This window comes from Dictyostelium purpureum, assembly GCF_000190715.1.
Source record: "Dictyostelium purpureum unplaced genomic scaffold DICPUscaffold_520, whole genome shotgun sequence".
Lineage (NCBI taxonomy): Eukaryota > Evosea > Eumycetozoa > Dictyosteliales > Dictyosteliaceae > Dictyostelium > Dictyostelium purpureum.
In genome coordinates, this window is record NW_003519854.1 from 1 (window position 1) to 15914 (window position 15914).

General features: G+C 23.1%; 8 protein-coding genes across 8 annotated transcripts; 2 read left to right on the forward strand and 6 right to left on the reverse strand.

Moving 5' to 3' along the window:
- Nucleotides 1–939: 939 nt before the first annotated feature.
- On the forward strand, nt 940–1335 carry DICPUDRAFT_13929 (uncharacterized protein; the record flags this gene model as incomplete). Its single annotated transcript, XM_003294154.1, has 2 exons — nt 940–1067; nt 1245–1335. Coding segments are annotated over 2 exons (219 nt in total), but the record flags the coding sequence as incomplete, so codon positions are not given.
- A 388-nt stretch (nt 1336–1723) lies between these two features.
- Nucleotides 1724–2536, reverse strand: DICPUDRAFT_43081 (uncharacterized protein; the record flags this gene model as incomplete). The annotated part of the gene is made up of 3 exons (XM_003294156.1): nt 1724–2009; nt 2077–2158; nt 2239–2536. 3 exons carry the CDS (start codon nt 2534–2536, stop codon nt 1724–1726), a joined length of 666 nt encoding a protein of 221 aa, XP_003294204.1.
- A 662-nt stretch (nt 2537–3198) lies between these two features.
- Nucleotides 3199–4891, reverse strand: DICPUDRAFT_159166 (uncharacterized protein; the record flags this gene model as incomplete). The annotated part of the gene is made up of 2 exons (XM_003294157.1): nt 3199–3902; nt 3982–4891. 2 exons carry the CDS (start codon nt 4889–4891, stop codon nt 3199–3201), a joined length of 1614 nt encoding a protein of 537 aa, XP_003294205.1.
- A 687-nt stretch (nt 4892–5578) lies between these two features.
- Nucleotides 5579–8212, reverse strand: DICPUDRAFT_159167 (uncharacterized protein; the record flags this gene model as incomplete). The annotated part of the gene is made up of 2 exons (XM_003294158.1): nt 5579–7859; nt 7944–8212. 2 exons carry the CDS (start codon nt 8210–8212, stop codon nt 5579–5581), a joined length of 2550 nt encoding a protein of 849 aa, XP_003294206.1.
- Nucleotides 8213–8450: 238 nt separating this feature from the next.
- On the reverse strand, nt 8451–9299 carry DICPUDRAFT_43087 (uncharacterized protein; the record flags this gene model as incomplete). Its single annotated transcript, XM_003294159.1, has 2 exons — nt 8451–8779; nt 8897–9299. The coding sequence occupies 2 exons, from the start codon at nt 9297–9299 to the stop codon at nt 8451–8453; spliced, it is 732 nt and encodes a 243-aa protein (XP_003294207.1).
- A 373-nt stretch (nt 9300–9672) lies between these two features.
- On the reverse strand, nt 9673–11192 carry DICPUDRAFT_159169 (uncharacterized protein; the record flags this gene model as incomplete). Its single annotated transcript, XM_003294160.1, has 2 exons — nt 9673–10908; nt 10998–11192. 2 exons carry the CDS (start codon nt 11190–11192, stop codon nt 9673–9675), a joined length of 1431 nt encoding a protein of 476 aa, XP_003294208.1.
- A 1640-nt stretch (nt 11193–12832) lies between these two features.
- Nucleotides 12833–14269, forward strand: DICPUDRAFT_43082 (uncharacterized protein; the record flags this gene model as incomplete). The annotated part of the gene is made up of 2 exons (XM_003294155.1): nt 12833–13190; nt 13401–14269. 2 exons carry the CDS (start codon nt 12833–12835, stop codon nt 14267–14269), a joined length of 1227 nt encoding a protein of 408 aa, XP_003294203.1.
- A 375-nt stretch (nt 14270–14644) lies between these two features.
- DICPUDRAFT_84697 (uncharacterized protein) lies at nt 14645–15085 on the reverse strand (the record flags this gene model as incomplete). The annotated part of the gene is made up of 1 exon (XM_003294161.1): nt 14645–15085. The coding sequence occupies one exon, from the start codon at nt 15083–15085 to the stop codon at nt 14645–14647; it is 441 nt and encodes a 146-aa protein (XP_003294209.1).
- Nucleotides 15086–15914: the final 829 nt, after the last annotated feature.

The window sequence follows — 15914 nt, forward strand, 5'->3', positions numbered from 1 at the left end:
ATTTTTATTTTTATTTTTATTTTTATTTTTATTTTTATTTTTATTTTTTTTTATTATTTTTTTATTATTTTTTTTTTAAATTGGTCTATTTAAAATTAAATCATAAGCAATTCACACCTCCAATAATGTATATATTATTTCTAATTTAATACACTAAAAAACTAGATCTATATTTGGTGGTGTGTGTTTTTTTATAATAAAGTGAGTGAGCAAATCTAAAAAAAAAACAACACGATAAATAAATATGATTGTATTGATTTACTAGTTTAATACCCCTCACTTTTAAAAAGGGAAATAGTATTAAATAAATAAAATTATTTTGTTATTGTTGTTGTTATTATTATAATTATAATTATTTTTATAATTATTGTTATTTTTAATAAAATAGAATAAAATAAAATAAATATACAGATTAAAGATATGAGGTGGAAAGATAAAGTTACTAGTAAAACAGAGGTTGAGTAGTAAATATATTATCTTCATCACCACATAAGATAAGGAGTTGGAATATATAAACTTTGATAAAATTGTGTAATCATTTCCATGATGACATGGTTTAAATTGGTAGTGCTGGAATTGAAAGAAAAAATAATGCAAACTAATGGGTAGGTTTTTTTAATATCTTTTTTTTTAATAATTTTTTATTTTTTTTATTTTTTTTATTTTCATTTTCTTTTTTATTCATTTTATTATAATTTGGTAAATCTATAGGTTTTATTTCCTAAAGTTATTTAAATAATAAATAAAGTTTGGTAAAAAATATTTTAATAATAATTTTTTTATTTATTTTTAATTTTTTTAAAAAAAAAACTTTTTTTTTATTTTTTTTTAAATTTTTAAAATTTTATTAATTCCTTTTTTTTTATTTTTATTTTTTCATTAAATTAAATTTATTAGAACAGAATGAGCAGCAAAAAAAGTATAGATAGAGGATCAATTGTACCACCATCATTTAAACAATCTAGAGCATGTGTTGATTGTGGATTGGTCAAAACAGCTCAACAATTCGATGAAAATGGTTGCGAAAACTGCGAAGGCACCAACAGTACCACACAAAATTTTGAAGGGTAAATATAGTATAATAATAATAATAATAATAATAGTAATAGTAATAATTGTAGTAATAGCAATAATAGTGGAAATAGTAGTAATAATTAATATAAATCGAGACATATGTAGAAATCGGTTTATATCATTACAGTTTCGTTTATCTAGTATTATATTAACATTCTTTATTAAAATAGTGTTATTGCAATTATGAATCCAGGTCAATCATGGATTGCAAGAAGAATGCGTTCAGAGAAAAAAGTACCAGGTTTATATGCATTATCAATGGATAAATAGAATATAATAACATTTTAAACATAAACTCAAATCATTTTTAAACAATAATACATAAACAGTAATAACATTATTATAGCGATATTATAGAGGATACATATTTTAATACAAATTATTTATATATCTTAAATAACAAAACAAAAGCCCCACCTGTACATATCATCCCTCCATCATCTTCATCATCCCAAAAAAATGCAAAGACTCCAAAAAAGAAATAAAGTAAAAAAAAAAAAGAAAAATAAAAAATAATTATTAAAAAAAATAGAAAATGTAATTGTATTTTTATTTAAACAAAAAATAATATATAGTTTGTTTTAAGGATTTAATTTATTTTACAAAAGAAAGGAAAATATTATATAAATATATTTATTATTATTATTATTTAGTTTTTAATTGCTTTATAAAAAATATTATATGAGTTATCTAAATCGAATAATAATTGTCTTGATTGTTCATCATCCAATTCATCAGTGGCTTTCATTTGGTTTAAAATTGAAATCCAATTTTTTATTTTCTCTTTACCTTCAAATGTTGGACCCAACCAAGAGTTTCTATTTAAACTTTCCATTAAATCACTTAAAAGTGGATATATACCATCGACAGCGACTAGTTTTAACCTAATAGAATCCATGGTTGTAATAAATAATTGTACTGCTTCAGCAACATTTCTAAAAGAAAAAAAAAAATTAATATATATACACATTTAATATTATTGAATATATTTTAAATAATTACTTTGCCATAGCAGTGTCAGTTGAAGATTCATTTGTACTATGTTCTAATGTTGATGGGAAACCTTTAATAACTAATCTATCATCTAAATATAGTTTGCGTGTGTGTAAAATAGGTCTGTTAGTATAGTATTGTAAATGTTATTGTTTTATATTGATATCTTACAAGCAGCTTTGCAATTTAAATCATAATCTCTCATAAATTGAGCAACATTTGGTACGTGATCTTTTAAGAGAGTTTGAGAGGATTTAAATTGGGCAATTAATTTTGAACATGCAGTTGTATAATCTTTTGGGGGGACATCGTCACGAATGTATGCTTTTTCTAAATGTTCAGTTACTTTAATGATTGAGTATAATTCAGCTAAATTATCATACATTTCTCTTTCTATATTATTGCTATAAAGTTTAATTTCTTTTAAATTTTGTGTGCTTGTGTTATTAGTATTATTCTTTAAGTTCATCATCATATCAAAATTATTGTTTTGTGTGGGTGATGTTATAGAGTTTGTGCTATTATTATTATTATTATTGTTGTTATTTGTATTATTATTATTATTGCTTGTTGGTGGTCCCCTAAAAAATTAATATTAAAATTTTAAAAAAAAAAAGTTAATATTAAGTATTAAATTATATTATATTATGTTTATTTTATTATTGTTTATTATATTATTATCATTTATTTTATTATTATTATTTTATTATAATAATAAAAAAAAACATACAAAGGTCTATTAGGGTTGTCAGTTTTGTTATTATATAATGAATTGAATGAGTATGGTGGTGGTGGTTCGCCAAAATTATTTGTGTTCATTTTTTTATATAAATATATATTATGTTTTATTTATTACAAATTATATAATTTATAAAATTTTTAAAAAAAAAATTAAAAAAAAATAAAAAAAAAAAAGTTTTTTTTTATTTTTAAATTTTATTTTATTATATATTTTTTTTAATTTTTTTTGGTAACTCTCTCATTTTTATGAGTATTAAATAAATAAATATTAAATAAATAAAGATTTTATTTTTTTATTTTTATTTTTTGTATAAATCTATTTTAAAAATAAAACTTGATTTTTTTTTTTTTTTATTATTATTTATTTTATTTATTCTAAGATATTCTTTTTTAATTATTAAAATAAAAATTTGTAATTATTACAATTGGTATGGTAATGGATAAAATTATTAATGAAATTTGGGCAATTCTTTTTGAATATTTTTTTGGAACATGTGTTAAAGATTTGAAATGAGTTTGGATGAAATCATTTTCGGCCCAATCTATCGTTTCAAAACTTAGTTCTTGAAGTATTAGTTTTTGATCATTAGAAATATGATTTCTGTGCTTGAATTGAATTGATTTTAAATATAGGGCAAATGGTATTATAAAATTTGCGACTGAATTAAAAAAAAGTGATGAGTAATTTGATATTTTATTCAACCAATCACCAGTTTGAAATGGAATCACAATGATCCATGGTAAAAGAATTGCTATAAAATTTGCATATCTAGGGTGCATGAGTCGATTTTGGGTCAAATTGTAACGAACAATAATTGAAAACACTGGGATACTACTTGCTAAAACTATAAATGGGAAAAAGTAAACTGAAAATTTGGAAAATATATTGCTTTTGCTACTGGCATTGATTAAACTTAATATATCTGATGTTGATGACATGTTTGAAAATGCTAATCCACCAAACACACCTATTAATATAAAAATACATGTTGAAATCGATGATGATACCCATATACTCTTTTTTAAATTTACATTAGGTTTGGATTCATTTACCCATGATGGTACAGTGGTAATAAATGCATAATTAAACATTGCTATAAATTATAATTTAAAATGAATAGTTAATAATTATATTTACATGTCAATAGTATTAATAACATATATGGCACTTACAATTACCCAGTATTTGTGATATACCATTAATAGAGCCTATTGGAGGTAAATTTGATGCGTCTAAGCCTAGTAAAATGAATATTATTAACCAACTAGTAACAATTATAAACATAATTATTACACATGCTGTTTGAATTTTAATATTGTCGTTTAAATTCATAAATCCTAGCGGGACAATGACTGCAATAATTGATAGATAACCGATTGTGAAAAACATAGTTCCAGAAAAAGGTGATGTATTTGCATTTTCATGGGAAACACATACCCAACCTTCGGAGAATGAAACGCCACATGTTTTTTTAAATATAAATATAATAATACTATCCATAACTTGCGAACATATAATAATTGACGCTATATTTGTAATTTGTAAACTTGCATTTATAAAAAACTGTGATAATATATAACCCCATTTCCCAAAATAAAACCTGCATATCATTGTAAACTCTACACGTAGTTGGAATCTGCTATTACCTGGTATCGTTGACATGGATTCTATTATAAATAGGCCAGCTAAACTGCTTAGAGTTAGCATTAAAATATAACCCAATGTAGTTAGAATCCATCCACCTTGCTGAAATTCATAAGATATATTAACCATCCCCGGGCCAGTTATATTGCCAATTAATAAACATATACCACCAATAGTACCAATTGATTTTAATCCAAATTCTTTAACAAATATATCATCTTCTCTTGGTACTCTTGATATCTCTAATAGGTTAAATAATTCATCTCCTTTAATATCTCTATGGGATCCTATTTTAATTGTATCTATTGTGCTTATTGATGAATTTACACTATTATTATTACTACTACTACTGCTACTACTACTACTTTCTCCTTCTTCTCCTCCTCCACCACCAATGAGTGATGTAATATCTAATTTAATATTGTTTTTATCTTTCATTATATCATATCATTTGTTATATAATTAAGTTTTGTTTTTATTATTACTAATTTAGTTTATTATTGTTTATTTTATAACTGAAAGATTTATATACTATCTTTTTTTTTTTTTTTTTTTTTTTGATTAATTTATTTTTTTAAAATTATAAATTATTATAAATTATTTGTTTCTATGTGACATTTATTTATTTAAATTTAAAAATTTAAAAAAATTATTAAAAAATAAAAAATTATTTGTGGTAATTTTATTAAATTTAATATATTTGTTTTTATTTTTGTGTGTATAGGGACAATATTAAATACTATATATGAAATATAGGTGTGGTGTGAGTGTGTGGGTGGGGTATGAAAATTGAATCCTCTTAAAAATAAATATTCTTTTATGGATAAATTTTAAATATCTACAATACTAAGTTTTAAAATTATCATTATTATTATTATTTTTTAATAAATTAAAAAAAAACACCTTAATTTTAATTTTTCTTTTTGTATATTTACATTGGTGTACATAAATGACACATTAAATGGGGGTAAAAACTTTATTATCCTTTACTAACGGAGTGAATATATTGTTATTTAAAATTATTATTGTTTTTTTTTTTTTTTTTTTTTTTTTGTGATTCTTTTTATTTGTAAGGTCTGAAAATTGAATCAATCTAGATTTATTATTTTTTATTGTTTTATTATTTTATTGTTTGGGTGGTATTCTTTTTGGGTTGTTTCTATATGATTGATCTCTAATTGATTTAAAATGATTTTTGATATCGAAATAGTTTATTGGAGTGAGTGATGGTTTGTGGTTATATATTTCAGCAAATGATAAATTTTTGACAGAGATTTTAAATCTTTTATTATCACCTGTATTACTTAAATCACTCTTTCTCTTTTCACCTAAAATATTGTTTGAGCTATCTGATTTACTAATGTTATTAATACTATCACTGCTACTATTTAAACTTCCTGTACTACTAGATCTAACATTAAATTGGAAACTTGTGTTATTATTATTATTGTTGTTATCGTTAGCATCTAATTTTTGCTTTGATTGAGGAGATGTATTAAAACCTTTAATAATATTGAAAATAGTGGATATATTATTTTTATCTTTTTGTGATTTTGGTGGTTCGGGGATATGTGAGATGGTAGAAGTTATTTTGTTATTATTGTTATTTACATTATTATTATTATTACTATTATTATTATTTTTATTATTATTGCTTGGGAAATTATCTAAATTTAATGATTTTTGTTTGGAAAATTCTTTAACTTTTAATAAAATTGAATTACCATGATCTTTAATTTTCTTTTCTTCTAAACCTTCAATAAGTCTAAGGGAATCTAATGAGGATGGTCTAGTTTCAGCTATATGTCTGAGGGTTTTTTCAGAGAATAGGAGAAACTCTGGTATTTCCGTTAAAGCCGATAGTGATTTTCTATATTCTACTAGAATTTGAAATAAGCTTTGAATATTTGAATTTGAGGTAGGTGCGGCAAGGACGCTCCATTTATTTGAAATAATATTATTTTTTGAGGGAGATATAGTCGAAGAGATTGAGATTGAGGTGGAAAGTTTTTTTGAGGAAAGTTGATTTTTATAAAAATTTGTTAATTTATATTCATCTTTTAAAATTTTATTGGAACCAATGAAAACTTTAAGATCTGGTGACTTGTATAATTCCCAACCTTTTTTTGAAAATTTAGTAATTGTATAAACATTGGATGTTGTTTCAGTCAAGTAGTCCAATGTTTTTAGTTGATTTGCTAATTCTTTCCAAAATTTAAGACTAAATGAAATGCCTTTACCATAATATGAATTTTTTAAGTGTTTTTGAGCTAAATCCGAGCTAGTTGAACCACGTAATATATTTATTATAGTTTTCATACCACAGCTTTGACCTGCTTCAAAAATACAGTTGATTAGTATTCTAGACTCGTGAGTTAATTCTAAAAGGTTACTGGTATCTTTTTCTTCTGTACAATTATCACAGCCACCACATCCATTTGGAGGGACACTGTATTGTTCGTTGAATACAGAGAGTATGGCCTTCCTTCTGCATTCAGTACGATTAACCATAATATTCTTTAGCTGAGTTAATTTATCAATCTTATTTGATTTGGTTTGATGATTACCACCGAAATTAATTCTCAATGAACCTTTGGTGAAATCTTGTAAACTGAAAAATACTAAACTTAAGGATGGCAAACCGTCACGACCTGCTCTGCCGCTCTCTTGATAATATTCTTCTACACTTTTGCTTGGGCCATAGTGTATGATAACTCTAATATCGTGTTTATCGATACCCATACCAAAGGCAATTGTAGCACAAACTACCTCGGTTTTATTGAATAAAAACTGCTTCAAAACTTGTTCTCTTTGAGGATCGGACATTTGAGAGTGATAACAATTTGATAAAATTTTATTTGCTTGAAGATATTGATTTAAATCTATGGATGTTTGGATTGTAGGGCAATATATAATTGTTGAGTTTGATACACCTCCAATGCTTTTTCTTGTTTCATTTATAATCTTTAGTATCATTTCGTAATCTTTGTTTTCAGTTTCTTTGTAAATGGCTTTATAAAATATATTTTCACGGTTCTTTGGGGATCTAAATATCTTGAAATTATCATTTTGCAATTGTAACACTTCAATAATATCATTCTCGACTTCTGTGGTACTTGTAGCGGTTAAGGCCATTGTTGGTACATTTGGAAACATATTTCTTAAAATATCTAATCTTCTATAGCTTGGTCTAAAATCAGTACCCCATTGACTGACACAATGACATTCATCAACCGCAAATAAACATACTCCATTATTTTCTACTAACTTATTTATTGACATTACTTCATTAACCAATCTTTCTGGAGTTATAAATACTATTCTATATAATCCTTTAAATATATCATTATATTCTTTTGATGAATCTTTAATATCACTTGATAATTTAATTGCTTTAATACCTAATCTAAAAAATAAAAATTTGATTTAATATTAATAAAAGTTTTTTTAAAGTTATTAATAGTATTTCTGTTTTTTATTTAATACATACGATCTTAATTTTATTGTTTGATCTGAAATTAAAGATTTTAATGGAGAGATTACAAAAGTTGTTTTCTTTAACAATAATGATGGTAGTTGGTAGCACAACGATTTGCCACCACCCGTTGCAATAGACACAAAAGAGTCATAGCCTTTTAATGTGTGTTTAATGATTTCTAATTGCTTTGGTCTGAATGTTGTTAACCCAAAATACTTTTTTAAATATTTGTATAATACTTCTTCATTATTATCTAAATATTGCTCTATCTTATTGTTCATTGTATTACATTTGTATGATAATAAAATTTATTATAAATTATTTATTATTTATTATCGATTATTTTATAATAACAATGAACAATAAAAAAATAAAAAGTTTCTTGTAAAAAAAAATCCCAAAAAAAAATAAAAAAAAATTCAAAAAAATAAATTAAATAAAAATAAATAAAATTAAAAATAAATGAAAATAAAAGAGAGGGTGATATTTTACCTTTTTTTGGGAATATTGGATGAGCTTTTATTTATTTACATTTTCAAATTTAGGTATTTTATTTAAATTTGGTAATTTATTGTTTAAAAAAATTGAAATATCGTCGATTTCTTTTGGACACACACCATCACCCAAATCTTTATATATAATGAATTCGCTATTTGTACAACCTTTGTTTTTTAAGAAGTCGAATGATTGTTGACCAATTGATAAGTCAATAAGTTCATCTTGATCACCGTGAAGCATGAGTAATGGGTTTTTTATATTAACTGAATCGAGTATTACATTTTTAAAACTATGATTTAAAGGCAGATAACCAGATAGTGTAAAGCAACCACCCAGCGAGTATCCGCCATCTATATTTATATTCGTTCTATCTTCTTTATAACCCACAGAGCCGTCGGAAAGAATGCTCAATTTCCTTTCTCCTTCATCTAAACCTTGCTTTTTTTTATTTATAAAATTACTTTGACTAAAAAATGAATACAATGCCAGTGCACCACCTTGTCCGAACCCACCCACTATTATTCTTTCAGGATGTATGTTGTTATTTTGTACTTCATTATCTATAATCGATAGAATGGCAGCTGCTGAAAAATCCAAACTTTTTCTATCCTCCTGACCCAACCTTGAGTAGTTAAACCAGCTTCTAATTGGATAGTCATAGTATTTTGAAACTGGCTCAACCAGTGAATTTGGGCATATAAATTTAATGTGTTGATTTCCTTTCGATTGAATTGTTTCTATAATATCAGCCCACAACTGACCCCTTTCTCCTATTCCATGTGCAAATATTACTGATGCTGAATGTTTTTTTTTTTCATTAACTATTAAAGATGATCTTAATATACCACCAATACTTCTATATTGGCTCATTTTAAAAATAATTATTAAATAGGTAATTGGTGTATCTGTTTTTGAAAAAAATTAAAAAATTTAATAAAAAAAAAAAAAAAAAAATTTAAAAATAAAAAATATTTTTTTTCATTTTGCAAAATTCATTTTATTTAATTTTAAGAAATGCCTTCACAAAGATCACTTAAACAACCTGCAATTAAAAAAAAAGTATACTTTTAAAAAGATTTTATAAATTATAAAAAATGGGTTTATATATATTTTCCCATTATATATTTATTTGTATTGATTATATATAATTTCTATCTTTAATTTAAAATTAATAAATCAAAGATAAAATAGTATTGAAATTATTTTATTTATATTATATATTATATTATATATTATATTATTATTATTTAATATTATTTAAAATATATTTTAAAATTTGTGGATGATTGTTTTTAATTGATAATTCTATTAATTCAGATTTTATATCTTTGGTATTATAGTCCATTACTTCTCTATATTTTTCAATAAGGAAACTGAGCATTTCTAAATCACCTCTTATAATGGTCTGTCTAATCGATTGGCTATATGATAGTGGATTGAAAAATTCAGGGAATATTTTAACTATTAAACTATATACATCCTTTCTTCCACATAAAACTGATTGAGAGAATCTATCGAATGGTATACCTGTAGAATTTGTACTGATTGCTCTAAATAGTTTTTCTAAATCTTCAATATTTGAATACTTGAGACATTTCTTTATAACTTCATAGGTAATCTTTGGGTAGTCTGCTCTGTTTGAATTAAACTTATCTAATGCTTCTTGAATATTACCCATATTTAATGTTTTTAAATGTGGTAGTAAATAATTTGGTGGTGATTTTAATTTCTCTTTAATTAAATTTCTATATGATGATGGTGGTGGAAGTGTTATATTACCATTATTAATTAAAAAGCTATTACTGTTTTTATTGTTACAACCACTACTACCGCTACTATCATTGCTATCATTACTATTACAACTGCTTATACTACTACAACTTGCGCTTCGGGCTAAACAGATACTATTATTATTTAGATTGCTATATTCACTAACACTACTATTTAAATTATAGTTACTATTACTATTTTTTAAACTGAATATTGTAGGTTCTGGTGCTGCTATTGTTGTATTATTATTTCTATTACTAAAACTATTTTTTATATTGGATACTAATGATACTGTCGTTGTATAATTATAACTATTACTATTACTATTGTTTAAACTGAATGATAAGGATGATGATGATGATGATGAAGCTGCTGTTGTGTTATTATTGTTATTGTTATTATTGATATTGATACTATAAGGTTCTATGATATTTACTCGATATTTTAATAGTAGTTCTAATGATTTAATTGATGATATTGAAAAACTTTTTTTATTAATTGTATAGTTTGGTAAAAATGTTGGTACGTTCATTGATAGGAAATACTCTAATGCTTCTATATTATCTAAAGAGTATGCACATTCTACTAAATCAAACATGTGTAGCTGTTCTTTTTTCTTTTCATATAACAAACTAATTAAATTTACATCTCTATTAGTCTCTAAAAAAAGTTTTATATCTCTAGATTTTATTAATATATATTCATCTGCCTGTATTATAATTAATAATTATTAAAGAGTTAATACATATGTTTACTTTATAACGATAATCAATTAGTCTAAATGTTATTACCACCTACTTTTAATTTAATTTCTAATAAGTTCCATAATTTTCTTTTTACCATAAATCCCAATGATCTTATATGTTTAAATTTAATTCTATTAAAGTAGAATTGGTTTATTGTGGTTGCAGCAGCGGTTGGGAATGTTGGATATTGTAATTGGGGCATGGGTTTTGATGAATAGTTTTTGTATACTGGTGTTTGTTCTATCATTTTAAATATAAGATCTCTAATTAATTTGTTGTTGAAAACCTTCCAAAAACTTTTTTCGAATCGTATGACCTCTTCAATATCTTTAAATGTGTGTCCTTTGTGTGTGTTGTTGATAATTGATTTTAGTGATAACGGTTCATTGCATTCGCAACAAAATGAAATTATTAAATTATTTTCATCTTTTATACATTTATAATTACTATAAAAATTTATATTGTTATTATTCATCATAAAAAAATATAAAAAATTATATAATTATATTTATATTTATAAATAAAAATAGTATTTGGTTATAAATAAATCTTATAAAAAAAAAAAAAAAAAAGAAAAATGAAAAAAAAAAAAAAAAAACAAAAAAAATAAAAATTTAATTTTTTTTTTTTTTTTTTGATTTTTGCACTAAACGTTAGGATAATATAAAAAAAATTGATATTTTAAATATCTATCAATATGATCGAAGATAAAATTGGATTAATAATGGGATTTTTCTATTTTTTAAATTAAAATAATTTTTTAAAAAAAAACAATTCTAATATTATTAAAATATAAAAAATTTTATATTTTTTATTTTATATTTTCTATAATATTCATTCACCTAATGTAATGAACAAGGATCATTACTCAATAATAATCAACATAATCAACTATTATTTTAATTTATCAAAAAGAATTTTTAAAAAAAATATATTTTAAAAAAAATAAGAAAATATTAATATCTCAGTTGGTAGGAGCGTGAGACTGAAGAAAATAAAAACTTTTTAAATGTATGTAGTGAATAATATTTAGGATTTTTTAAATCATTACTCAATAATTTTACCCTATTTATATACTCAATAATAATCAACATTAATTTATAAAAATCTTATCATCACACGGAAGAGATATTTAATATTAAAAATTTAGTGGGGAAATCCGAGAATCGAACTCAGGACGCTACCACCCAAAGGTAGCATTATACCACTTAACTAATTTCCCTATTTTATATTTTTCATTTTATATCGTTGTCTGGCTGGTTGTGCAAAAAATCCTACCAAATTAGGTCTATGAATAATAAAAATATAAATAATAAAATTAATACAACCAACTCTAATTATTTACTCAAGTAAATAATGCATTACTTCAAAGTCTAGTTTCAACAATAATAATTAGTGTTCCTGATTTCAAATGAAAAAAAATCAACATTTTTACTTCCATTTAATTTGTTCCAAATAAATGTCTTTTTGTCTCAAATTCGTCACAGACATCATCAACAATTATTTATTATAAAAATTCTCTTTCAATAATTATTAAATAAAGAATTAACAATTTAGAGCTTTATTTTATAAAATTCTTTTTTTTTTTACTCTAAAAAATTAAATTAAAATTTTTTTTTTTTTTTTATTTTTTTATTTTTTTTTTAATTTGTTGATAATGTTCTGTAGTTTAATTAAAATATCTTCATGTATTGCTCAGAAGCATATATTTCCATTAAAGAAAGTAATTTATACATTATTTATAAAATATATTATTAATTTCAATAAAAATTTTCTTCATTTTTTCTTAAAAATTTTTTTTTTTTTTTTTTAAAAAAATTTATAAATTTATAAATTTATAAATTTATTAAATTTATCCATAAATATAAAAATAAAATTATAAAAATAATGTTAGATAATAATAATAATAGTAAAATTGATTCATTATTTTTTTCAGTATGGAGAAACAAGTATATATTAAGCGAAATATGGGAACATATCAGATTATATAATGAAAATGAAATAATAAATATTAAAACAATGGATCAGCTTAGATATCATCCACATAGAAAATATATTACATCAGTTTTTATTTATAATAATGAAGTAATAGAAACACCAAATACAAATAACATTATAAGTTTTAAACCAATTAAAGCAGGCGATATCCCAGAATCAGTTACAAGTCTAAGATTTAGTTATAATTACACCACCCCAATTGATTTTAAATCAGCTCTACCTTCAGGAATTAAAATATTTGAATACCGTAACTTTGATGAGCAACTCACACCACATTCTTTACCCCCAAATATTAGCAGTTTAACAATAGGAACGAATCATGAAATCTGTGAAGGTACTTTCCCAGATTCATTAACATATTTATCTCTATATAAATTCAATAAGACAATCTCCACACCCAATATATTCAACTCTGTTGTAAAACTACAACTAATATCGTATGATCAAATTTTAAAAGCTGGTGATTTACCTAAAACATGCGAAATACTAAATTTAAATAAATATAATCAACCAATAGAACCCAATGTTCTTCCACCAAATTTAAAAACACTATTTACTTGTAAATTTAACCAACCAATGACCCACGGTTCACTTCCAGATTCGGTCACCGACCTTACTATGGATAGTTATAATCACCCATTATCAAACTCACTGTCATCATTAAATTCATTAAAAAAATTATCATTGTATGGTTTTTTTCAGGGTATATCCAGAACAACATTACCTAATTCAATTACATCATTGAATCTATACCATTTTAATAAACCTTTAATGCCAAACGTACTTCCATCTTCAATAATAACCCTCAGATTAAACAATTATAATCACCCATTAGGACCGGGCGTAATTCCGCCCAATGTAGAGCATTTAGAATTAAGTTCATATAACTGTTTCCTTAGTAAAAAACTATTCCCAAATACTCTATGCTATCTATTAATCTCATGTTTCAATAAACCTTTTTTAAAAGACTCTATACCATCATCAATTAAACATCTTAGGTTCTGTGATAATGGTCCAGAAATATTTGAAATGGATTCAATTCCACCATCTGTTAAAATTTTAGTACTTCCATGTGTATATAACCATCCTCTTCCAGTCGGTTTAATTCCAAACTCTGTAGTAGATTTATCTTTACCGGGTAATTGCTCTCCTCTTCAAGTGGGTGTATTACCAGAATCCCTCACTTCATTAGCCTTTGGTTATGGTTTTAATCAACATCTAGACCCAAATACTATTCCACAATCAGTTACCCAATTAAAACTAAATAGAATTTATTCACAACCAATACCAGACTCTTTAACAAACAGGATAAAAATAACAAGATAAAAATAAAATAAATTGTACATTAATAATTTTGTTTAAATTTTTTTACATTATCAGGAGTAAAGTATAAAATCATCGACTAATAAAAAAGAATTAAAATAAAATTTAAAATAAATATTAGAGATAAATTTAAAATAAAAAAAATAATTAAATTAAAAAAAAAAAAAATTTATTTTATAAATAAATAATAATAACTTTTTTATTTTTGTTTTTTTTCGATTCGTTTATGTACATAAGAAGTTCCTTTAAGTAATTTAAGAATTAAATGCGCCACCACGAAAGCTGAACTATAAAAGCTAAAATTGAAAAACAATCTAGACTCTATTTGGACAACCCCGAGTGTGTAATGGCAATTTAATTTCTTTTAATCTTATAATCTTATGATCTTCTCTTTTTAATCAAATGGAAGCTATAGTCGTAAAAGCAATCGACATGTTTGATTAAACCATGGATTAATTCGTAGCCTCTATCAGTATCATATACTATCTTTTTTGCTTCACTTTTAAATTTGATCAATTGCTCTGTGAAGCCAAGATCTTGATCATAGATGATTTTGTTTGGATCGTAATTTTCATCGGTGTCAAAATGAATATGATCATGTTCTTTGATGTTTTCTTTTTGGAACTCTTCTTGAATAATTTTATTTTTTTTAGTATTTTTGTTATTGTTATTGTTATTATTATTGCTACTATTTTTTTTTCTAATTATTGAATTTATAAAAATGGTAACTACATCTTTACCAATAATTACAAATAATCTAATAAGGTCTTCTATTAGAATACCTAAACAAAGAATTGAAACTAATAATATACCAATCATTATTGAATAGATTGAATAATAAATTAAATAAAAAATGAATTTGATAGGTGAGAATACTATATTTAAAAACATGGAAAAAACTAAAAAAGCTATTAATTCTACTATTTTTTTATTCATTTTGATTATTATTTAAATCTAATGTAGTTATATTATAATTTAAAAAAAATTTTATTATTATTTTTGAAGTTATTAATATTAAAATTTTATAAATGATTATTAAAAAAAAAAAAATATTGATAATAATGAAAAAAAATAATTTATAAAAAATATAAAAAATAAATTATGTGTAAGTAGGGGTAACAAAAATTTAAAAAAAAAATATATTTAAAAAAAATAAAAAAAAATTAAAAAAAAAAAATAAAAAAACTAATAGTGAAGATTTTAAAAAAAAGTGTAATTGATCAAATTTTATAGTTTCCATTTATAGGTTTAAAATAAAATTTTAATTTTAAATAAAAAAGAACTTTTATTAAATAAATAAATAAAAAAATAAATAAATAAATAAAAAATATTTTTTTTTTAAATTTCGACATATACTTCAATTAATGAGTGTAAAACCATTTCGTATTGTTTTAAATTTACAATAACAGATTTTATTGTTTTAAAACTAGCTATATTTCCTTGGTTATTGTTGTGTTTGTTAAAATGTGCCATTAAACTATAGAATACCATTTGGGTCCAATCTTTCCTGGTAAAAAATCACCACTTCGAGTAACGGGTAAAGTAAATTCAACCATAGTTAAACCAATCTATATAATAATAATTAAATTAATTTTTTATAAATTTAATTAAAAGTCTTTTAAAAACCAATATAAATAATAATTAAAAT